The following is a 25,008-nucleotide window of genomic DNA, read 5'->3' on the forward strand; positions in this document are numbered from 1 at the left end:
GCACACACACACACACATATATACTAGCCTTTAAGCACGCGCTCACGTGTGTGCTCAGAAATTCTTCTATTTTTTTGGATAAAGGCTAAGAATTTGCATCTATTATAATTTAGAAATATATATTTTTATTTTTCAAACAAATAAAAATGATAAATTTTAAAAATAACCAGTAATTGTAATTTCTTTTTTGGATGTAAAGGGAAAAAAAACCTCATGCATGTACTCAGAGGCTTTTCTATTTTTTTATTTTTTGTAAAGGTTAATAATTTGCATCTATTATAATTTAGAATTTTATTTTTTATTTTTTAAACAAATAAAAATGATCAGAGATAAATAGTAACTGTAATTTCTTTTTTGAACGTGAAGGGAAAAAATCATAAATTTTAGGAGTTCTCTTTTTGAATTCAAAATAAAATTTGTTATTTGACATTTATGACCTTATTTCTAAATGAAGTTACCCTTCATTAATGAGGGTATTTTTGAACCATATAAAAATTCAATTGAAAGAGGAGAATCATCTTATATATAGTATAGATAAATAGTGCACGTATTTAAAATTTCATTTATTATACTTAGGAGAGAAGACTTGGTTTAACATTTCAATAAAAGAAATAAAAAACAATCTTAGAAAATTCGAAATTACTTAAAAGATAGATTGATAGAATCAAGTTTATAATGGCTTTATAAATGAAAATTTGTGTCTCCCAAAGAATCAGAGTATGATTTTGAAATTCAAATTATGAAAATTCATTGGAGAAGACAATGAATTAATGTGCTGATTAATGAGAACAATTTTCCTAAAGTATAAGATTCCTATATTTAAATTTGAGTTACATCTCAATTGAGAAAGTTCTTAAATGAGTCATTAATTAGCAAATCAATAATTTCCAAAATATAAGTCAAAATATCCCTATAAACTTTAGACCTGAATTTGAATTGTTAATTTAGAAAGATTGAAACTTAATGGGGACAATCAATCATAATTGGCTAAATCTTCCATTTAAGTCAAAATTTTAAATTTGAATTCAAATTTAAAATTAAAAAGGGGAGAGACAATTAGAACATGGATTGACTTTGATTATGTGCTTGAATGTCTACTCGATCTGGTCCCCATGCCCACATGTTGGATGGCTCACATGATCTTTGTTTCCTTATTTTGCTTTCTTTTAAATTCTTGTGAATTGCTGCCTTGATTGATTTACTTTATTTATGTTTTTTTTTTTTTTTAGTTGGCTTCGTTTGAGAGTTTATAAGGGAATGAAATGATCATAAGAGAATGGAAAGGAATAAAATAGAATTGAATGTATTTTAGTAAGGGAAAGGAATGGAAATGAATGGAATAGAATGGTATTAAGAAACTTTGATTAGATGTTTTAAAATAAAAGAATGGAAAAGAATGAAAATGAATAGAATGTAAGTAATCTTGTTTGAGAGTAATATGGAGGGAATGGAATGGAATCATTTTATGACAATATTACTATTAAATCCTTATTTCAAAATAAAGGGTTGAATATATAATGGTATTTTGAGAATTTTAGTAAAAAATTCATTAAATTTAATTTTATTCCCTCCCATTCCTCCTAATTTCGGGGGAATGAAAATTTGAGATTTTAAGGAAATAGAGAGGAATGAGTGTTCACTCTTACCTATTTCATTCCCTCCCACTTAAACTCCCAAACAAGGGAATGAATTTTTCATTCCCTCCATTAAAACTCCCAAACAAGGAAAGGGAAGAATATTCTAAAATTATTATTTTCATTCATTTCTATTCCATTCCACTCCCTCCAGTCAAACGAGACCTTAGTAGATAGGGTATTGGGGTTGGTAGTTGTGTTTTAGTTATGCTTCCTTAGTAAAACTCATTTAAACATAGTCTAATAATACAAGTGAAGGCCAATCGTAAGGCCTTTGTTATAGACATCAAGGCCACACTTGTGATTTGAAACGATGCATTTAATTTTCAAAATCTCCCTATGACTCGATCTTATTAAAGCTAAAAATAAAAATAAAAAAACTTTCAAAACACCTAAGCCGCATCAACATTATTCTTGACTAGGGCTGTCCATGAGTTGGGCCGGGTCGGGTTTGTGCCCAACCTGGACTCGACCTACTCAGGTCGGGTGGGAGAGAATCAGACCCGCAGCTGACCACCGATCACCACGGGTTAAGTCGGTTAGATTCTAAAAAACGATCGGTCGGTTTGGTTGAAACCGACAAACAGCAGCGACGAGTGTGGAGAATGAAATCGCGTCGGATCTGGTTGGAGGAGAGCAAAAGGTCACCGATCTGAGCTTAAACATCGCCGAATCTGAGCCAAAGTTACCAATCTGAGCTCACACGTCACCGATCTGAGCTTAAACATCATCGATCTATGCGATTTTTTGAAAAATATTGCCGGATCTGAGCTAAAATCATCGAATCTAAGTGGATCTGAGATATATCATCGCCGAATCTAAGCTAAAAATGGGTAATCGTCGCCGGATCTAAGTGGATCTGAGAAATATCGTCGTCGTATCTAAGCGAAAGATGGGTAATCGTCGCCGGATTGAACGAGGGAGGCTTTCATCTGAATTGGTGGTCGGGCAGGTTGGGTGGCTGCGGTTTTAGAGGAGAAAACCAGCCACTCGATCCGCCGGAATCGGGTTTGGAGGGTTGAGACCCCCCACCGACTGCCAGAGTTGTCGAATCGGGCGGTGAGCGGGTCGGTCTGGGCGGGTTTCTCGGTTTGGTCGGGTGATCGGGTCACATGGACACCCCTATTCTTGACCCATCCCATAAGAGGAGGCTCCTAGACCAACTCACATTTGAAAATCATGTGAAACCTTCTAGAGCTTTGGAAAAAATGAGTGATTAATACCTTAATTTTCCTATGGAGAGCAACTGGGTCTACCTCCCCACCTTTAGCTAGCATCTTATTTCTCTATTCAAAACTTTATAATACCCAAATTCTACTTTAAGGTAAACCAAGAAAGAGTCATACCCTCATGACTCATCAATAAGCTTCGAACGAGGATTATTGAACATGGGGTCTTATTAACAGATGCTCACTGCTCTTAAGGTATTTGTTAATAGACTATTTTTGAAAAATTTTAATACAATTTTTATGAAAAATATAAAAAATTGTCAAAAAAGTTATTTACTTTTTTTTTTTTTTCTATAAAAAGTTTCTAAAAATTCTTAAACCAATGCCCTTAAAGTATTGGTTAACTTTTCCCTTGAACATATTATAGCGGTGAAGAGGCTTGAAAATCTTCCCATTTCAAGTTTTCAAACCCCACGAGGAAGTATTTTATGCCATTTAATTAATGGAGCACCTTTGGAAAACATGAACTTCTGTTGCCTCCTCTAATGAGTCTAATCCATATAACATCCAACATTGATCCCCGCACTCAAACTTGGCTACTAACAACTTCATGAGGGTTAGAACTTAGAACATCCATTTCAATTCTCCAAAAAAATATTTTTAAATCTCTCATGAATTTCGACACTCCAAAACTTCTTCCAAACTATTGAATTCTTCCGATTTAATTTGTGTTCATAGGATTTTATTTTTCTTTCTTTCTTTTTCTTTTTGTGAAATTTTTAGAAATACTTATATAATATATATGTTTGCAACCCAGTAGCTCCAACCCACTCTTCCTATTTCTCAAGTTCTCTAAAATATTATATATAAGCTACATTTGTTAAAAGAACACCAAAATTTTAGCTCAGCCAATTTTGGCTTGTTTAGTATTGGATATCTTGGAACGGGGATTTGATTGATAGCTCTCACAGATTCCTTAGCAAACAGTTGTTGCAGCATGGACGTTCCAACATCATTAGTTCATCCAAAAGATCAATTTAACTCTAGGACACTTCATCCAATTAGTGGGCCTACTTAGTTGAGAGGATTTATAACCAAAGCCTTTAGACTTTGTGATCACCGTCCTCCCCATTTTAGCCAGCAGTGTCTCACTCATTTCCTTAAACTTTTAAAAAAATTTCCTTAAACCTTTTAAACCAAGGCTCCCATTAATCTTTTATTGAGGCAAATCCTAGCTTTTCAGAGCTAGATACCCTTTTCTTTTTTCAATGCTTGTCATTAGTCCAACGTCTTACGAATTTTGTTAGTAATATTAAGGGTTTTTATTCCCTCACATCACTTTTTCACATTGGTTATTTCACACCCACTTTTATATCTTAAAATGTGCACACTCCTACATCAATTATGGATATATATATATATATATGAAATAGTGGTTGCAAACTAATGTGAAATGATATATTCTCTAATTTTAAAGTAAGACATGTATATAAGGGATGGCTTGTACCATGGACCTCACCAAAGTGCCCTTACCAATCCAAGAAAGGCATCTACACTTCCAAGTTCCAAGAGCTCGGCCTTGAGCACAACTTGTTCAAGTTACCCTAAAACACATTTTTTGAACCAAATAAGATTAGGCCTATTTTTTTTTTTTTTAATTATTGATTCAATAAATGGGGTGGGAAGATTTGAACTTTAAATGTTTCTATTGAAAATTAGAATGTGTCAATTGAGTTACAAGACTTTTAGCAAGATTAAACCATAAATATCATTGCATTTTGGCCAAAATAAAAAATGCAAATGGTATGTTCCTATTCATGTTCACATGGATGGCTTGTCAGCCACCCTCCCTACTATATTAGGGGAGACAATTTAATAAGGGACGATGTAAAGGATTTTGTCTCACAAGTTGTAAACTTTTAGTCTTTCTATTCTTTCTACATATATGTGTAATGTTTTTTTACAAACGACACACCAAGAGACAGAAAGAAAATAGATATATATTTAATATTAGCGATAATATGATACGGTGAATGACCACTAGAAAGATAGAATGCAAATGTTAATCTGATATTTCTTTATCTTATCTTTATATTTCTTTTATTCCACAATAGCAGATGAAATTTTATTGTTTGTTACTTCGTCTTGATTTTAAATCAACTTATGAAGGAGCTTTTGGGCCCTAAACCAAGCCTGCAAAATGGATTGGGCTGTGGAGACAACGCGTACACACCCATGAGCCCAGAGAATACAAGCCAGCCTAACTAGCCTGGTGATAATTGCTTATGTGGGTGAATGCAAATCACAATTTGCCAACAAAATGTGTCTTCGATATTTTTTTAAACTAGACTTGTCAATTTTTTGGTGAAGTTCTAGAAAAATATATGCGAAACCAATTAGAATTGTAATTAAAATAAGAGTTAAAGATCACACCTAAGGCTTAAAGTCATTGAAATAAGTTCAATTTTGTAAATTTTTAATATATTTGTTGAGAGTAATTGATTGATAGGTTTTAATATTCTATCTTGATGTTAATCTGATGATCCTTTTAAATAATACACTTATTAAAAATTAATTGGCACCACAGATGAGAAGACAGATCTAATGCAGATCAAGGATACACGAAACGCGCTTAGTATTTGTTGCTTCATATAATCTAATCAAAAGTAGGAAAAATTTGGTGCCTACTCCAATCCAACCCAACATTTTTAAATAGACAATTAGATCATCACAAGGACCCACTAAGGAATTTTTTGACAATGTTGTTGAACTGTCCTGAGCAATCAATCTGAGGAACATGTGATGTGTTCTCTATTACTTCCAATCTTGCTTTCTCCCCAAGAAGCCTGGAGCATGCAACCAAAAATTTCTCAGCCTCTCATATTGGTTGGAAGAATTTCCAAACCGCTGGCATTGACTAAAATTAAACTATGTCCAAAATGATTAAACAATATAAATTGTAATAAATTGATTTTAAAATGCCTAAATTTACATGATAAGGATTTGGAATATATATATATATATATATATTTTAAATTCTAATTGTATAGATTTGCTTGCATTATTAACAAGCAGAAGCTCGCCATTTTTTAGCATAAAATTAAGTGTAATAGTTTGGAGAGAGGAAAGAGGTACATACTCTTTGAGTTCTGTGGCCATCTCTATAGGAAATATTTGGTCATGGTCTCCCCATACTATCAGGACCTCCTTCAGGGAAAATGAAAATACAAATGATTCAGATAAGTTATAAATTAGAATGATGTTCAAAACTATACAGGAAATGCATAATAAATTGACAGCCTATGCTTAAAGGTTAAAACCTATAAGAGAATTTTGTGCTAAAATATATAAAAGTTGGAAGTGTTGAGAAAAAAATGAAATGGTACCTGCTGAAGAGGAGAAATGTTTGGTGTGTCCTCTCTTCCAAGGGTAAGTCCCTTCAGAAGTTCCAACTTTTCCATCCTGTTTTCGGAGTACAATTTCTGCATCCATATGAAACCATCTTTTATCATATTCAGTAAATGACTATGTCATACATGAGAAAGAAATGCCTCTCAGTAAAGTAATAACATATGTGATGCAACAGTAGCGAGCTAAACATGCCCACTTGTGGAAAAATTATGGTTCACTCTGCTAATTATGTTAATGTAATGAATGAGTCCGACCAAGGACATACCAAAACGAAAAAGGGGCTAAAAGTACAAGTTATTATATATAGAATGACTATCCTGTAAAGTAAAAGATTACATTTTACTGGGAAAACAAACAAATTAATGCTTCATTGAAAATAAATAGAGAAATGGGACATGAGTAAACAAACTGGTCGTGTACTGAGGATGCAACAAATAAATGCATGGTCCACCAGTTTCAAATGTTGCTTTCGGAACGAAAGGAGACCAAGGAAGAGTATAAGGGAAAGGTGGAAAGAATATTCTATGAGAGAAGAAGGGGAAGTGTATAATATTAATAGATATACATGGGTGCGTCTTTCTCCACCCATAACACATCAAAATCAAATTCAAAAATAATTAACTTAATAAAAAAATAAATACATCATTAAATACATAAACTAGTTAATTACATTTAATTGTTTAAGCTCTAATTCTCACTAAGAAGGACGATTGTTGCATTATTTTATGAGTTTTGGAAGCAGAACTGCAATGTTATTTTATTTTATATTTTTAGTACTGTTTCTTTTGCTTTTCTTATTATTAATTCTATCCTTTTTTTTCTTCTTCATATTTTCGAATTTATATTAATAAAAAAAGAAATATTTTTTCCCTATTTTCAATGGAGGTTGATGATAATAGTTAAATATTTATGCTTTTAAAAATATCATCAAGAAATATCAATAAATAAATAAAGAGAGAGGGAGGGGTAGTTTTATAAATTTATAAATGTTATGTTTTGTTTTGATTTTGTATTTGTATTTGTATTTTTTTTTCCAAGTAATTGAATGGAGGAGATGAATAGATGATGTTTATAAAGTTTTGATCCGAAGCCTACCATAAAAATAAATGTTCTTTAACTTTTAAAAGAAGAAAATTGTGAGGGATGAAATTGAAAGTAGTCCCAAGAATCCCAGCAACCCAAAATTGTTCAGGACGGCTCTCATTAAAGTTGATATAACCGCATAACGGCATCAGCATATTGGTGAACAATTTCAAACCTAACTCTCATTAAGTAAATTGATTACCATTATTACTGCATATATAAAATAGCATTTATTTTATTGCAACAAATATGTGTTGAATTTGTAAATTTTTTTTCTTTGTTATCTATCATATAAGAGATAATCAACTGAACGGTCTAAATTGCAGAAAAAAAAAGTTTCCATCCTGAAAAAAAAGTCTTAAATGTAATGTGTGTATATATATATATATTTCACAATACTATATTATATAGGTTGAGCAGTAAAAATTTTGGTTGCACCAACTACCAAGTAATTACACTTTTCTTCCACCAAGCAGCTTCACCTAAAGACTTGAGTAAAATATATAATTTCCCTATAGATGGAGATTGTTTCATATATTACTCTAAAATTTAAAATTTTCAATACATATATTTTATTAGAAACCAAACAAAGTTTCAATTGAAATCTTGGACTTTTAAAATCGATTTAAGTATCACCTTCTATCAGTTCTATGTGTCACTAGAAATACTAAGTAACAGAAATCCACCGACTAAATTTTATCTAAACACCAAATATTACATGTGAAATTATAAGAACTTTGGTACACTATATAATAGATGTGAAATTATATAATAACCAATCATTTAATTTTTATTAGCAAAATATTCACAATAAGATTATATATTATAGTATTATAGGAGTATTATATAGGCTCACATCTTACATAATAAATTTTATGTTATACACTACGTTACTCACGTTGTCATACACATCATAATTTTGTCACATGACTCATTACAAGTATATTACAATGATTAACATAATTTACTTAATTGAAATCCTATCATGATTGAAGTATATTAAAAAAAAATTAGATACTACCCCAATGAAAACTCAATTATCAAGAGTTTCAAGAAAAGTAAAAAACTTTAATAACAATGTATTTTTTTTTTCGCCACCATGTAACTTGAAGAAATTTAAAAGGACTCTCATTAATTTATATATAGTTTAATTTTAATTTTAATTATATTATTCAAAATGATTTTTATCAATGATACATGCGAAATTATAAGAACTTTGGTACTCTATATAATAGATGTGAAATTATATAATAACCAATCATTTAATTTTTATTAGCAAAATATTCACAATAAGATTATATATTATAGTATTATAGGAGTATTATATAGGCTCACATCTTACATAATAAATTTTATGTTATACACTACGTGACTCACGTTGTCATACACATCATAATTTTGTCACATGACTCATTACAAGTATAATACAATAATTAACATAATTTACTTAACTGAAACCCTATCATGATTGAAGTATATTAAAAAAAAATTAGACACTACCCCAACGAAAACTCAATTATCAAGAGTTTCAAGAAAAGTAAAAAACTTTAATAACAATGTATTTTTTTTTGGCCACCATGTAACTTGAAGAAATTTAAAAGGACTCTCATTAATTTATATATAGTTTAATTTTAATTATATTATTTTAATATGATTTTTATCAATGCATAATACTAATAAACGAAAAAGTTTTGGCCTTTTCGACTCTTTCAAATCAACAATAATTACTTTGAGAGAATTTAAAAAAAAAAAAAAATTTTTAAAAGAAACGGAAGGGCTTTGTATGGAATTTACTTTTATAATATGAATGAACTATGAAGTACGAACCATGATCTTTTTTTAATAAAATGGCCATATATATATATATATCTATATATAATTTCCTCCTATTTATGTGAAAGGAATCAAGAATATATAGTAATGAATTTAAAAAGAAAAATATGGTAAGTATTTCTTACGTGTATGAAATCATTGAAGAAGAAGTCAGGCAAGATGTTGAAACGTTTGTTCGCAGACAAAACCATCAACGTCCTCAACTGCTCCGCCGTGGCCGGCAACATTAGCTCCTCAATCTTCTCCAACTTTGCTCTCTTCAACAAAGCCTCGTTGTCTCTGCGTCTCATATTCACACCAGAGCTAGCTATCACCACTTTTTCAACTCTCTCCCTAAACATCTTCGCCATTTGATAAGCCACAAACCCACCATAGCTTGTTCCCACAACGTGATACTTTTGAACCCCTAATGTCTCCATGAGTTTCCCCACAGAAACAGCTTGAAACACCTCACTTCTCTCTGGGGATTTCGTGGTTGAGTCACCGAAGAAGATCAAGTCAGGAACATAAACATTGAAGTGAGGCGAAAAGAATTTGACCTGTTGACCCCACTGCCAAATTGCCATTGGACCAAAGCCATGGATGAGAACTAGTGAGGGTTTTTGGTTTTGGGTGGTTTCTTTTGGACCCCAGAAGTGGATTGTGGTTTCGTTGTCTATGTTGATGGTTTGTGAGGAGAGCCCTGTGGCTGTGTAGCAGCGGCGGAGATAGGTTCCGTACAAGGAGACTAGGCTGAGAAAGTTTGGAAACATTGTGATGATTATTTGGTGGAGAGGTTGGAGACTTGAGACTGAGGAGTTGATTGAATTTTTACAATTACTATGTTTAGGCTGGTTGGTTTGAAGAGTGTTTCCCAAGATAATATATACATATTCTTGAAAGTTTCCCTTAATTATTACTGCACTTTTCTTGGTGAACTTGTGTGACATATCATATATCTCGTCTCATTTATTGGTTAAATATGATATTTACTCACTTCTCATATACTATATTTTATTTCTCGTTTATAATCATTAATGTAAGTAGAAAATATGCAAAAGAGATTTTATAAAGGATCTTATAAAGAAATATTTGATACTCGAAGTATGAAGAAATATTTTTCTAATGTAATTTATAAAGCAAGCAATTCAATTGTTCTTTCGAAATAAAGGGAATTTTTTTTTATTATATAAAAGGTGAAATTATTCATATAGTGAAAAATAAAGGAGGAGGAGTTGATTACTTGATTGGGGTCCACGAAATTAGAGAAAGTCCATTTGCGGGTACCAAGCTCATGGATCTTCTTTTCTTTTCTTTTCTTTTTTCTTTTTTATTTAGGAAAAACCAAGCTAATGGATCTCGATTCTCAAGTCCGGTGAGCAATTTCTTTTCCCAAGCTAAAAAGGAACGGATTTTACAAATATCACATTTGATGTAAGTGCTAATTTGGTCATTATACTTATTGTTTAATCGAGAGATTTAAAAAATTAACTGTTAAAAGATTTGTGATACAATAAGTGCTCGTTTGACTGGCACGTTTACGTTGGACGTTTGCGTTTTTTCAGCCCTTTTTTTTTTTTTTTTTTCTATGCGTTTCTAGCTCTTTTTTACTGTAGCAGCTACTATTCAATGAACAGTAGCCGCAATAGTTGACTTTTCAGCACAAATTTCACTGTTCACAGACCCACAAATTTCACTTTTTAGTAACTTTTTCATTAAAAATAGGTCCCACAATACTATTTACACATTTAAAAATTATTTTGTTATAGTGTTTTTCAATTTTCAGTTTCAGTTTTCAGCTGTACATGATTTTTGTAATAATTTTTAAATATCACTATTACCATATACATATAACGTAGTTAAATATAAGGTAAACTACGTAATTGATCCATAATCTTTACACCATATTTCAATTTGATCCATAACTTTTCAATTGTATTAATTTGGTTTCTAACCTTTCAGTGTCATGTCAATTTAGTCCACACCGCTATCTTTTGGATGAAAATTATTGACGTAGCTAACAGCCCAACCAAAAAAAAAAAAAAAATTTCGTTGATGTGGCAATAAACTAGTTTTAGATTTTAGTTGTTTACTACGTCAGCAATTTTCATTCAAGAGATAACGGTATGAACTAAATTGACACAAAATTGAAACGTTAGGGACCAAATTGATAAAATTGAAAGGTTAGAGATCAAATTGAAATATGGTGTAGAAGATATGGACTAAATGCGTAGTTTACCCTTGAATAAACTAGACTTTAATGAAAAAAAAAATTGATTTGACATAATTCAATGTCTAGAGGATTAAATATTTAAATTGAAAATCTTATTACCAATATAAACACTTACATTAAAGTGATATTTCTAAGAACCCAAAAGGCAAATAATGATAATAAAAAATTATTTTTACCCTGTATGATGGAAAGAATTAAGGTAAAAAATAATGGAAATGGAAAAGGCTAAAGGGTTTCGACTAGAGCTATAAATGAGTCTAATTGAGTCAAGTATTGAAAATTTATCATTTTTTATTTTATTTTATTTCAAACACAAGTCGAGCTAGACCTCATCACCAAAATAGATTACATGTTCAAACTTGATTCATTTTCTTATTGAACAAACTCAGGCTTGTTACTAAGCTACTTTGATTAATTTATTCTATTCCCCTATATGGTAAATACTACGACTAATTTATCAACAAACAAAAAAAAAATTAAGTACTGCACTAGTAAATAAGTTGGAGTACAATGATTACAATTTAGACCCTCCAAGCCTAAACTACTCTCTGTACTTAGACCATTTGAGTCTCAGCTACCAACAGGCTTCACCGAGCTTTTTCTTCACTAATATTCCAGATCCCATAATTATCAGCAATTTCATCCACCATAGAACCCAATGCTTCCCAAAAGCTCCAAATCAACTCATAACACTCAAAATGAGTGTGGTTTGTGTTTGGGCTAAGAACCTCTCAAAGGATATAGAATTAGAAAGGGAAGAGTGTGAGGAAAACTAAGAGAAATGTGTAGAGGATTATAAATTTGTAGTCTCTAACTCTCAAATGGATTTCTAGGGTTTTTTCTTTGAAATTCTCCTTATAATTTTATGGGTAATGTGAATTTATATAGTGTGGGTAAAGAAATGAGGAAAGCACACACAAAACAGCCTGGCAGTGCATCATACGAGTTGGCCAAGTCATGAGCCACTTGCAAAATGCCCCTGACACTTGAGACCTTTGAACTTCCAGCATGTGCTCCTCACTTGACCTTTTGCAAATTGCACCACTCATGAGTCAGTCACGAGCCAAGTTGTGATACACACCGTCTTCACAGTTCTTCACCAAATTTTCACATTGAACCCATTATATTGAATCCCACAAAAATACAAGATAATGATTGAAGAATTACAATCAAATTTGACATGGAATTAATGCCAACAAACAAAATTGAAAATCACAACTTTACATTTTGAAAACATGATTTTAGTTAAAATTATGAAATCAAAACTTGTTAAGCACATTCAACATAGCTGGTTCAAAGCAATTGCCTTGTTGGCCACAAAAAGTAGCAATAGTTTAATAAGCAAAGCGAGATATGTATAGAAAGGACCTTAACACATTAGCAAAAACATTTTAATTGTTGAACAACCACATTAAAACAGCAACACATGGAAGAGCTAAAGCAAGTTGCAATATTTTGAATAACTGATTAAAAGTATTCAACATCCACATATCACATTGTCTTTTCTCTTAATAGAATTTCACAAACAAAAGCAGAACTTTAGTCTCTCCCTCTTGATCTAGTGTTGTTGGACTTCAACTTTCTTCTTCTGCCAGAGACGGTCCAATCCACTGTTTGCATCTCCTTGGAAAGGTGAAAAAAAAAAAAAGAATAAATATAAATAGTCAAATCTATGAATTAAAAACATATTCAAAATCTGTGGAGCACAAAAAGCAATTCGTGAGAAATAACGTACCTCTGCACCTCGGATGAAAGTAGAACTTTTGAAAGTTTAGGGACGAAAAATGAACTTTTGTGATAGTTTAGGGACGAAAAATGAACTTTTGAAAGTTTAGGCACGAAAAACGAATTTTTGTGATAGTTTAGGGACGAAAATGATATTTTACCCAAAAAATTATTTTTATCCAAAATATTGCTGTAATTTGGTGAAACCATTAAGCGTAACTATTGCTTCTAAGTCAACTTTTATTATAATAATAATAAGGCGTAAATGCACTTTTAGTCCTTACATTTTGATGTTTTTCCATTTTAGTCCCTACATTTTATTTTTTCCACTTTTAGTCCCTAAACCAATTAACGTGTTCCATTTTAGTCCTTTCCGTCAGTCAACCGACGAAAATTGCTGAGGTGGCAGCCGGAGCAATTAAAATATTATAAAAATGCCACGTCACCCATGACACGTCAACATATAAATTTAAAAAATTAATTTATTAATTTTAACAAAATTAAAAAACATAAAACAAAATTTAAAACATAAAAATACATCCAATTTGAATCAAACACACACAAAACCCAGAATTTTTCTTCAGAAACAAACACACAAAGAACACAGTAGCAAGCATAAATCACCCAACCAACCCAAAATGAGAAACATTTTCAGTAAAACATCTTCATTTTATAATGGTCGTGTACTTGAAAATGCAGTGGAACTCATTTTTCAATGTTTGTTTCTGGTAAAATGAAAAAAAAAAAATTCCAGTTCTCAAGACACATGAAATGCAAGTATAGTTGCACAAACCACCACTGATCACCCAAAAATCAAGATTGGGAAGAAAAGTAGCCACAACAGCCACCCACAAACCCACTCTGAAACCCCCACCAACCTTCGACAAATCCACTTCGAAACCACCATCAACAACCTATAAGCCCAGTCTGAAACCACCATTAACCACCTACAAACCCTGACAGATATCACCACCAGCCCACCCAGAACCACCATCAACCACCCAAATAACAACCAAACCATCACCAACCACCAAAAATTTCAGATCAGATAGCCAAAAAAAAAAAAAAAAAAAATGGCAAATCAGTTAGTAGAGTTAGTTGTTAGTGAAGAGCTGGCGTGTGAGCTGGCAGATCAGTTAGTAGAGTTAGTTGTTTGGGTTGTTAGTTCTGAGGGAATGCATGGGATGATTTGGGGTATATAATTCTGTAACTAACATTGGAAAAGGATAAGTAAAATCATTCAGTTGCTACTTTTCTTGTTCTTGTTTCCTCTCTAATCTCTCTCTCCATTTTCTCTGTTTCTGGAGGTTAGTTACCCTCGAAGTAACCATTTTCTTCCTTAATAGTTCTTGGTTCACCAAGAACTTAACAAAGAGCTAAAGCAAGTTGCAATATTTTGAATAACTGATTAAAAGTATTCAACATCCACATATCACATTGTCTTTTCTCTTAATAGAATTTCACAAACGAAAGCAGAACTTTAGTCTCTCCCTCTTGATCTACTGTTGTTGGACTTCAGCTTTCTTCTTCTGCCAGAGACGGTCCAATCCACTGTTTGCATCTCCTTGGAAAGGTGAAAAAAAAAAGAATAAATATAAATAGTCAAATCTATGAATTAAAAACATATTCAAAATTTGTGGAGCACAAAAAGCAATTCGTGAGAAATAACATACCTCTGCACCTCATCTGGATAAAAATAGAACTTTTAAAAGTTTAGGGACGAAAAATGAACTTTTGTGATAGTTTAGGGACGAAAAACGAACTTTTGAAAATTTAGGAACGAAAAACGAACTTTTGTGATAGTTTAGGGACGAAAATGATATTTTACCCAAAAAATTATTTTTATCCAAAATATTGCTGTAATTTGATGAAACCACTAAGCGTAACTATTGCTGCTAAGTCAACTTTTATTATAATAATAATAAGGCTTAAATGTACTTTTAGTCCTTACATTTTGATGTTTTTCCATTTTAATCCCTACATTTTATTTTTTCCATTTTTAGTCCCTAAACCAATTAACACGTTCCATTTTAGTCCTTTCCGTCAGTCAACCGACGAAAATTGCTGAGGTGGCAGCCGGAGCAATTAAAATATTATAAAAACGCCACGTCACCCATGACACGACAGCATATAAATTTAAAAAATTAATTTATTAATTTTAACAAAATTAAAAAACATAAAACAAAATTTAAAACATAAAAATACATCAAATTTGAATCAAACACACACAAAACCCAGAATTTTTCTTCAAAAAAAAACACATAAAGAACACAGTAGCAAGCATAAATCACCCAACCAACCCAAAATGAGAAACATTTTCAGTAAAACATCTTCATTTTACAATGGTCGTGTACTTGAAAATGCAGTGGAACTCATTTTTCAATGTTTGTTTCTGGTAAAATGAAAAAAAAAAATTCCAGTTCTTAAGACACATGAAATGCAAGTATAGTTGCACAAACCACCACTGATCACCCAAAAATCAATATTGGGAAGAAAAGTAGCCACAATAGCCACCCACAAACCCACTCTGAAACCCCCACCAACCTCCGACAAATCCACTTCAAAACCACCATCAACAACCTACAAGCCTAGTCTGAAACCACCATTAACCACCCACAAACCCTGACAGATATCACCACCAGCCCACCCAGAACCACCATCAACCACCCAAATAACAACCAAACCATCACCAACCACCAAAAATTTCAGATCAGATAGCCAAAAAAAAAAAAAAACCCACGAACCTAGATCCCAACAAACCCAATCGAACCCAGCACCCACCATCTCTTTCTCTAAACCCAAATCCAAAGAGAAAGCTGAAGAAGTAATCGAAAACCAAGCCGGTGAGCCAGAGCTTGGGATCGTGAAGCAAGGTCTTGCCTTTCACGATCTTCTTGATCGTGAAGGGGATCCAAACCAGGGTCGCGATCACGTTGAAGCCCAATTGCCTGGTGGAGAGGAACGGAGGCTGGTGAATTAGATCGACGTTGAGCTTGGTCTTGGCCTGGACGAAATCGGCCATCGACTCGACAAGTCGCGAGAAATCGCCTTGATCCATCTGCTCCGATTGCTTTGGGGACTGGTGCGGAGCGACGAGGCGGATGTAAGGGAGGGCATTGACGCCGAAAAGAGCGAAGCTCTGCTGAGACTCTTTGAACTTCGATTTTCTTTCATCTTGGGTTGGCTGGGAGAATTATGCTTGCTACTGTGTTCTTTGTGCGTTTGTTTCTAAAGAAAAATTCTGGGTTTTTTTTTTTTTTTTTTTTTTTTTTTTTAATGTTTTAAATTTTTTTTTTTATGTTTTTTAATTTTGTTAAAATTAATAAATTAATTTTTTAAATTTATATGCTGACATGTCATGGGTGATGTGGCATTTTTATAATATTTTAATTGCTCTGGCTACCACCTCAGTAATTTCCATTGGTTGACTGACGGAAAGGACTAAAATGGAATGCGTTAATTGGTTTAGGGACTAAAAGTGCATTTACGCCTAATAATAATAATAATAATAATATAGCATATGATTTTCTTTTACTTTTTTTTTGGGTGGTGCTGAAAGTACGATTTTCTTACTTGTGGCTCTAGAGAAAGCCGAAGTAGGGGTGTCAATTTGTGCTCGCGGGTCGGGTTCGTGTCGTGTCAAGCCATAAGTACTCTGCTATATGAGTTGACCCGAACCCGACCTGTTTAGTAAACGTATCAAGAATCCTCAACCCTAACCCGACCTGTTTATTAAACAGGTTGATCCAACCCGACACATTTAACATTTTTAATTAATAAGTCATGTAAAAATTAATACTAATAACCTATTTGATTAATAGGTCATACATGATCTAAATAATCTATTATTAATTTCTATATATCTAAAATTAAAATACAATTACAACCATAAATATAATAATAAACATATAATTACAACAACAAAAATTAAGCAATAATAACAAAATTTAATACATTTATTACCTAAACAGGTCAAATAGGTCAAACAGATTCACATGTTAAACACAAACACGACCCGTTTAATAAACGGGTCAGCCGTGTCGACCCGAATATGACCCGAACCCATTTAGCCTCAACTCATAACCTGTTTATAAACAGGTTAGTCGTGTTGAGTTAGCGGGTCGTGTCAAATTTTACCACCCCTAAGCCGAAAGAATGAAGCGTGCGGATGGAAATGAAGTAAATGGCGCCGTTGGGGTTAGTTGATTTATTTGTACGGATGCTGGTGACTGTGACCTTATGGACTAGACAACTCCTTCACCAAACCCTCTTGATTCCAACCACTGTTGAAGCTTTTTAATTGTACTATACATGCATCTGGTATGACCATTACTAGTCGTGATACACGTTTAGGAGAGAAAATCAGGGTGTTCTTTTACGTGAAGACTCTAGTTTCTTGTTTGGTCAAATTAATCACTGCACAAATTATATGTATCTTTATCTAATTGTATTTAAAATCATAGTAGGGAAATGACATAAGTTGTGTCATCACTTGATCAGAAGGAAGTTTGCATTATTTTTACCGATGAGTTCGAAATGAAATGACATTTCTTTTGGAGTTAAAATTACAAGATCAAAAATTCAAGGAATACATGTGAAAATTACACACACACACACACACACACAAAATGCATATCTTAGAATAGGGATGTAAAAAAAAAAAATCATATTGCAATTCCACCAACCATGACTAAAACTAGTGGTTTTCACTGTTTCCTGTTAGTCGGCAATTTGTTTTGACTCTCGAAAAGTTTAGGGTTTCAATCAAGGATAAAGCCAATATTTCACACGCTAAAAAGGGACCCATACCAAATAAAAATACAACTTTTCTTTTTTAATATATTTTGCAAGGATTTAATTTATTAGGGCTTTTTGAAATATTGAGTGTTACATTAGGCCAATATGAATGAATTAATGTTAATGTATTATCTTATTAGGCCAGTTGATTTAATGTTAGTTTTAAAATTGGGCCATGATATGGTTGAAAGGGTTAACTTTGCTCAATAATACTGTTTTGTGAATTATTTAATCAAATAGGACTCTTTCAAACATATATATAAATATAAAAATAACTTTTTTTCGAAACTTGACCTTTCGTTCTACTTGAAACTCAGACTCTTGCCACATTTTTTGATATGATGTAAAAAAAAAAAAAATGATCTACCTGAACCTCAACTCTTCAAGAGGCAATATCCAATTGAAACATTACCAAATTTCTCAAATACCACTCTCACTCTCATAATCCATTACTCTTGCTCTCATATCTGTCACTCAGAGTCCCTTTCTCACCCTTCTTGTAACCTGCAACAACATCGACAATGCGTCTTTACTCTTCAAGTTTTGTCATAAGACTTTATTAGAATGACGCTCTTTATGGGCCCAAATTAATTGACAAAGAAATTCAACGACCTTGTACTTCTTTATCTAATGGGATAAATTTTTCACAATTTTTTTTTCTTTCTTAGTGGAATTAAACCACAAAATCCAAATTCTCGCTCTTTGTTTCTTTGATTTGGTATTTGGTTTCTAGTGGTGCTAGGATATAGAGGAAAAGGAAGAGAGTTTGGTGGTGAGCAAGTGATTAACTAGGTTTTTGAGAGTTAGGGGGGAGTTTGAAAGTAAAAGCACCTCCATAATCGTTGGAGTGAGTAAATAGTGAATTTATGTCAAAGAGTTTTTTATTTTATTTTTAAAGATCCACTCTTTGACCATTTGAGGGGTTATTCTCAAGTGAATCTTATCTATCAAATAATTGAGTTTAATTAATTAATTTTAAATGTATTAAATTTAAACAAAAAAAAAACGTCATATCAATCGCAACCACATAAGTAAATGTGGCATGAAACTCACCTCTCGAAGAGTCTATTTTCAAGTGGAACAAAGTTGAGTTTTATTGAGGTTCAAAATTGATCACAGTCTAAGACCCAAAGAAATAGCACATTGGGCTAATTTCATGGAAATGAAGCTAGAGAAAAAAAAAATAAAAAATAAAATAAAAAGGGGCTGGGCTCACGTAATAAAGAAAAGAGAAAAAGAAAGAAGAAAAGGATGAGAGGTCCAAAGAATTGGGATCCAAAGACCCATGGAAGAACATACTTTAAAATACATGAAGCAAGGGAAAGGCCCAGCCGGCCAGGATCAATAAACCAAAAAAAGTCCAATAAGAAGAGTTGGGTCGAGATCCCAGAAGTCACCAGAGTCCGAAGATCCCTGGGACGCGCAACACGGTCTAAGTAAGATTGAAGCAGGTTCAAAAAATGGATAAAAGACAAAGAGCATGCGGGTCTCATGCGCCCAAACATACAGTGGAATCAGAAAGTACAAAGCAAAACATTAATGAACGCAGGAGCTGTGTCTCAAGGAACCAAGAATGAGAAAACCATAAAAAGAGGTAACTGGAAGGAGCTTTAAACCCAGCAATAAAAGATTCCAACTATTCGGGGAAAATGACAAGGATGGAGTGCAACCAAAAGCTGGAGAGGTGAAAGAAAGGGCCAAATAGCTAAAGATCAGCGACTTAAGGGGACCTTGAAGTGGAAAATCAGCTAGGGGCTTTCAGCTTAGTCGCACCAAAAGGAAGAAGTTATGAGAAAAAAGGAAATGACCAGCCCCTGAGCAAACTGACATAGCACGAACTTTGAGGGGCAAAAAGGAGAAATCACCGGTACCCCAGAACCCTAGAGCTGCATTATAAAAGAAGGGGGAAATCCATGCTGAGGGGCATTCAGATGGAGATTCATTGATTTTTATTCAGGCATTCATCGCCATTTTTCTGGATTCCTAGAAAAGATATAGAGCCATAGAAAGAACTCTGTAAAGTTCAAGGAAAAACAGAGGAATTGCTCCCGGTATCCTAAAGACAGCCACTATAGCACTTACTCGGATTCAAAAAATTCAAACTTTGCAAGTCTTGGAAGCTTGAATAGCTATCAAAGTCTGTAATTTTTGAACTTAGTTGAACCTTATATCACGTCTTAGTGAGCACTGTAATCATAATCAAAGAAAATTAATAAAATGCCTCTCATTGATTCGAGGATCCCTAACCCTTTTTTTTTTAATGTATTCTTATTGCTGTGCATTTCCTTGCTGTTTAAACTGTCATTCAATACAGATATTTTTGCTTGTTAGTTTATTTGTGTTGTAGGAAGCTTGCTTTGTGCACCACATGGTTCTTAAACAACCTTTTTGCTGCGGTGAACTAAGCCCAGTCCACTAAGAACAATTATTTGGCCCAAGATCTTTGGGCCACTGTGCTGAGAAAAAAAGGCACTCTCACATTTTGGCGACTTCACTGGGGACTGGGTAAAGAAAAGGGAAGAAAGCAATCCCTTCGTAGAGCATGCCTCCAAGACCAAAGAACAACAATGGTGCAAATATGCCACCCGCAGCCTCTGAGCCCATTGGAAAAAATGAAGTGGCCTCCAGACAAAAAGGCGAGGTGCCCCTGACAGAGTAGAAGGCCATGTCAGAACAAAGGAATGCAAGGCAGGAGCCAAACTCCATGCTCGAATGACTGCAATGTTGAAGGATCTACAGCAAGAAGTCTGCCTTCTCAAAAAAGGCAAGACTCAGGAAGTCAGAGACAATGCCCCCTTTGTGGGCAACCAAGATAGAACCCAGCTAGAAGGAGGGTCAGCAGTGGGAGGAGGAACTAACCCTCAGTACCTAACATTGGCAGATGTCAGTGCCCTCCTGGACCAAGAAAGAGAAAAACTTTTGGGGATCCCTAAGCAATTTTCTCAAGATCCCCCATTCCCACTAGGACTTCTTGGCAAGCCATACCCCAAAGGATATGAACCCCAAAAGTTCCATCCTTTTGATGGAAGAAATGGAAGCGCTGTGGAACATGTGAGTAGGTTTGTTCACACAATGGGCCCTTACGCAGGAGACTAAGAGCTGTGTCTAAGAGAGTTCGCTAAATCCTTAGTGGATAGGACATACACTTGGTACACCACGCTGAGACCTGGGTCCATTAAAACTTGGGACGAGATGATGGAGAGATTCTGTGCAAAATATTACCCCTGTGAGGACAAGGTCACTTTCCAAAGCCTTTAGATGATAAGGTAGAGGCCCGAAAAGGATCCCGTCTAGTTCATCAAAAGATTTGAAGATGTATCTCTAGATTGTTATGGGGATCATAAAGAGAAAGAACTCGTAGAGACTTGCATATCCAACATGCTTTTTGATTACAATCAACCTCAAAAATCTATGTATCACACAGTTCGCTGACATGTTACAAAAAACTAGAAGGACAGCACAAACTATGAGGACAAAAAGAATGCCAGCATCCCAAGCCATGACAGCATCAATGGGAGAAAAAAGGAAGGGCTTGACGGAAAGGTGTTCGAGGAACCACCAGTGATCCCATGTACTGCAGAAGAGTTAAACCATGTCTTGGACAAATAGATCGGGGATGGAATGGTTAGGTCATTCACCATGTCCAAGCCACCAACGGAGGAAGAAAGGAAAAATCCCTTGTTTTGCAGGATTCATAATTATGTCAAGCATTCCACCAAGGATTGCTGGACCCTCCGTAGGCTCTTTCACAAGAAGCTAAGAGAAAGAACCCTGAAACTCACTCAAAAGGAGCCAGAAGTACAAAGGAACCCCTTGCCCAACCATAAAGAGAAGGAGGTGGTGGCTGTAGTAATCTATGGGAACCCAGCAAAAGCAAAAGAGTTAGAAGGATCCTTCCACCCGAGTATAGTCAGGACCCTCCAGAAGAATCCCAAGTTCAGATCATTATTCAACCAGCTAGGATTTAGACCAGACGCAAGAAGGGTAGCCACAGAGTCTCTCATGACTATAGCAGCAGATTTGGGAATGGAATGTTTCACAGCAGAATCACATGCTAGCCGAGCTTTCTTGGAGACAACCAACGCCATAACTTTCACTAATGAGGATATGGAGGTTAAGCACCCAGACCACCGTAGACCCCTTTATCTAATGGTCACCATAAATGGTGTCCAAATCAGAAAAGCACTGGTACACACAGGGGCATCACTCAACCTCACAGCCCTGAGCACCCTGCAAGCCGTGGGCTTAGCTGGAAGAAGGATCCTAGGGGCTTCCATGGAGATAACCGGATTTGGAGAATCAGCAGAATCAACTGAAGGATATGTACAACTGGCCCTAAGAGTGGGGCCAATAGTAGCCTTGACCAGATTTCATGTAATCAACTCAAATGTGTCCTGCCATGTACTGCTGGGACGACCATGGCTCCATAAGCACCCCCTTATACCATCCACGTACCATCAGTGCGTTAAGGGGAGATTAAATGGGAGGCCCATAAGGATCCCTGCCAACCATAACCCTTTCAGCCAAGGAGAAGTAAATTTTGTGGAAACAATGTTCTATGATGAGTTAGAACCGAACAATGAGTGTCCCATGCCAGGGACCCCATGAGCACCTATCTTGGAAAAAGAAGAAGGAGGAGATACCCATAACTTAAGAAACCTCCTAAAGAGAAAAAGGCAAAAAAGGGAGCCCAACACCTCAGGATCCCGGGAATGTGTAGTAGTACGAGAACCCAGGGGAAGATTGATTTACCGCTTATGAAGGTGCGTGGGGCTTGAGTGCATCGTGCAAGAGGGTCCCGGAGCACCAGAATGCATGGTAGCTCAAGAGGAAGTCCTAGAGGAATCGATTAAAGAGACACAAATCCAGCCTGAGGAAGAATTTGAGGAAATAAACTTGGGGGTTGAGCTGGGATCCCAGAAGCCTGTTTTCATCAGTAGTCAGTTAGCAGCATAAGAAAAGGAGCCACTGATGGCCTTGCTCAAAGAATACATGGATGTGTTCGCATGGACCTATGATGAGATACCTGGTCTAGATCCTAGGCTGGTGGTCTATGCTCTTAACGTGGACCCGGGAGTCAAACCAGTAATTCAACCAACCAGGGTCTTTCACACTGATGTAGAAGCTCAGATAACCCAAGAAGTCAAGAAGCTACTAACAGCTGGTTTTATCAAGCCCATTCTGCATCCAAAATGGCTTTCCAACATTGTACTTGTGAAGAAAAAGAATGGCCAGATTCGCTGCTATGTAGACTTCCGCAACCTAAACAAGGCATGTCCAAAATATGAGTTCCTTCTACCTAATATTGACCTCATTGTGAATTCAGCTGTAGGAAGTTCTATGTTTTCATTCATGGATGGCTATAGTGGGTACAACCAGATTCGTATGGCTGTCAAGGATGCCGAGAAAACAGCATTCAGGACCCTAATTGGGAATTTTTATTACACTGTGATACCCTTTGACCTAAAAAATGCAGGGGCTACGTACCAGCGAACCATGACAGCCATCTTCCATGATATGATGCCTAAGGAAATGGAAGGCTACGTGGATGATATTGTGGTCAAGTCAAAAACTAGGACAGGACACCTTCAGGTACTTGAACAAGTTTTCAAAAGATGCAGAGAATAAAAACTATGCATGAACCCCATGAAATGTGCCTTTGGAGTATTTGCGGGAAAGTTCCTCAGGTTCCTAGTACATCACAGAGGCATAAAAGTAGATCCAGCCAAAACTGCAGCCATTGCCACAATGAAAAGACCAACGACAGTGAGGGAGCTCAAAAACTTCCTAAGAAGGGTCTCCTACATTAGGAGATTTGTGCCAAGGCTGGCTTCAGTCACAAGTGGCTTATCCAAACTGTTAAAGAAAGGAATCGAGTTCACCTGGGGAACGGAGCAATAGGAAGCCTTCCAAAGGATCCAGTAGATTATGAATCATTTACCCACTCTCCAAGAACCAGTACGTGGGTGACCCCTGTTGCTGTACTTAGTATCAAATGCCCAAGCAATAGGAGCCCTTTAACACAAGAAGAGGATGATGGGAATAAGCAGCATTTTTATTATCTAAGCAGGACACTCAAGGATCCTGAGACCAGGTATCCCAAGATAGAGAAAACTTGCCTAGTGTTTACTCATCCCAAAGGCTGAAAAGGTATTTCTCAGCTCACCAAATCCTTTTGGTGACGAAGTTACACCCCATAAAAACACTCCTACATCAACCCCTCCTAACAAGAAGAATAGCACAGTGGCTGGTCTTATTCTCTCAATATGACATAGGCCTCAGGACTCCCAAGGCTGTCAAAAGTCAAGCTATAGCAGACCTCCTAGCACAGTTCTCAGGAAAGGAAGAAAGCTCACTAAGTGAAGAGATCTCGGGTAAGGTAGCAGTAACAGAAATCCCGGGAAAGAAATGGACAATGAGATTCGATGGGTCAGCTACAACGACCTCAAATAGAGTGGAAGTTGTATTAAGCTGTGAGGATGGGGACACCATATCCTTATCTTTCAAGCTTGGGTTCTCCTGTTCTAATAATGTAGCTGAATATGAGGCATACTTGACCGGGTTAACTGTAGCACTCAGTATAGGGGTAAAACATATGAGAGTACTGGGAGATTCCAATCTTGTAGTTTTCTAGGTGAAAGATGACTTTGCAATAAGGGAACAAAGTTTAGCAGCCTATAAGACTTGGGCGCAAAGGCTGGAGCATGAATTCCAGACCTTTAGCATAGAGTACAGGCAAAGAAGTGAAAACAAGTTTACTGATGCGCTTGCCACCCTGGGATCCCAAGTACCATTCAAAGGAAGGGACACGCTAGTCAAAATAGGAAGGCAAGAACATTCTATCTTAAAAATCTTCCAAAAGATGTCCCCCCGAGAGTCCAAACAATGGAATTGGAGGAGCAAAGTGAAAGAAAAAAAATGAAAGAAACAGGATCTGGGGGGAGTGTCAAAGAATTGAGAGACTACACTCTAATAGAAGGAGAACTATACAGGAGGCTGCCCGGAGGGATCCTATCCAGATGTATCAACGAGAAGAAAGGGAAATTAAGATTGGAAGAGCTACATACCTAAGTATGCGGGACCTTAGAAAAGATCAGCCTATATAGAAGAATGTAACGCATAGGATATTACTGGCCAAATATGA

At 35.2% G+C, this 25,008-nt stretch overlaps 1 protein-coding gene across 1 annotated transcript; it reads right to left on the reverse strand.

The window, feature by feature from the left end:
* Positions 1-5,421: 5,421 nt before the first annotated feature.
* On the reverse strand, positions 5,422-10,023 carry LOC112005604 (uncharacterized). Its single transcript, XM_024037898.2, has 4 exons — positions 9,256-10,023; positions 6,190-6,285; positions 5,943-6,010; positions 5,422-5,649 (listed from the first exon to the last, which is right to left on the reverse strand). The coding sequence occupies exons 1-4, from the start codon at positions 9,880-9,882 to the stop codon at positions 5,532-5,534; spliced, it is 909 nt and encodes a 302-aa protein (XP_023893666.1). The 5' UTR covers positions 9,883-10,023; the 3' UTR covers positions 5,422-5,531.
* Between the last annotated feature and the right edge of the window lie 14,985 nt (positions 10,024-25,008).

Source organism: Quercus suber, unplaced genomic scaffold (genome assembly GCF_002906115.3).
Source record: "Quercus suber isolate HL8 unplaced genomic scaffold, Cork oak 2.0 scaffold_683, whole genome shotgun sequence".
In the NCBI taxonomy this organism is placed as follows: Eukaryota; Viridiplantae; Streptophyta; class Magnoliopsida; order Fagales; family Fagaceae; genus Quercus; species Quercus suber.

Excerpts from the sequence above, each read along its gene's own strand:
- LOC112005604 (XM_024037898.2), bottom strand. The coding sequence starts at position 9,882 with ATGTTTCCAAACTTTCTCAGCCTAGTCTCCTTGTACGGAACCTATCTC. Across the intron at positions 6,286-9,255 it reads TCTTCAATGATTTCATACAC|AAATTGTACTCCGAAAACAG; the intron begins GTAAGAAATACT and ends ATATGGATGCAG. Across the intron at positions 6,011-6,189 it reads ACATTTCTCCTCTTCAGCAG|GAGGTCCTGATAGTATGGGG; the intron begins GTACCATTTCAT and ends TTTTCCCTGAAG.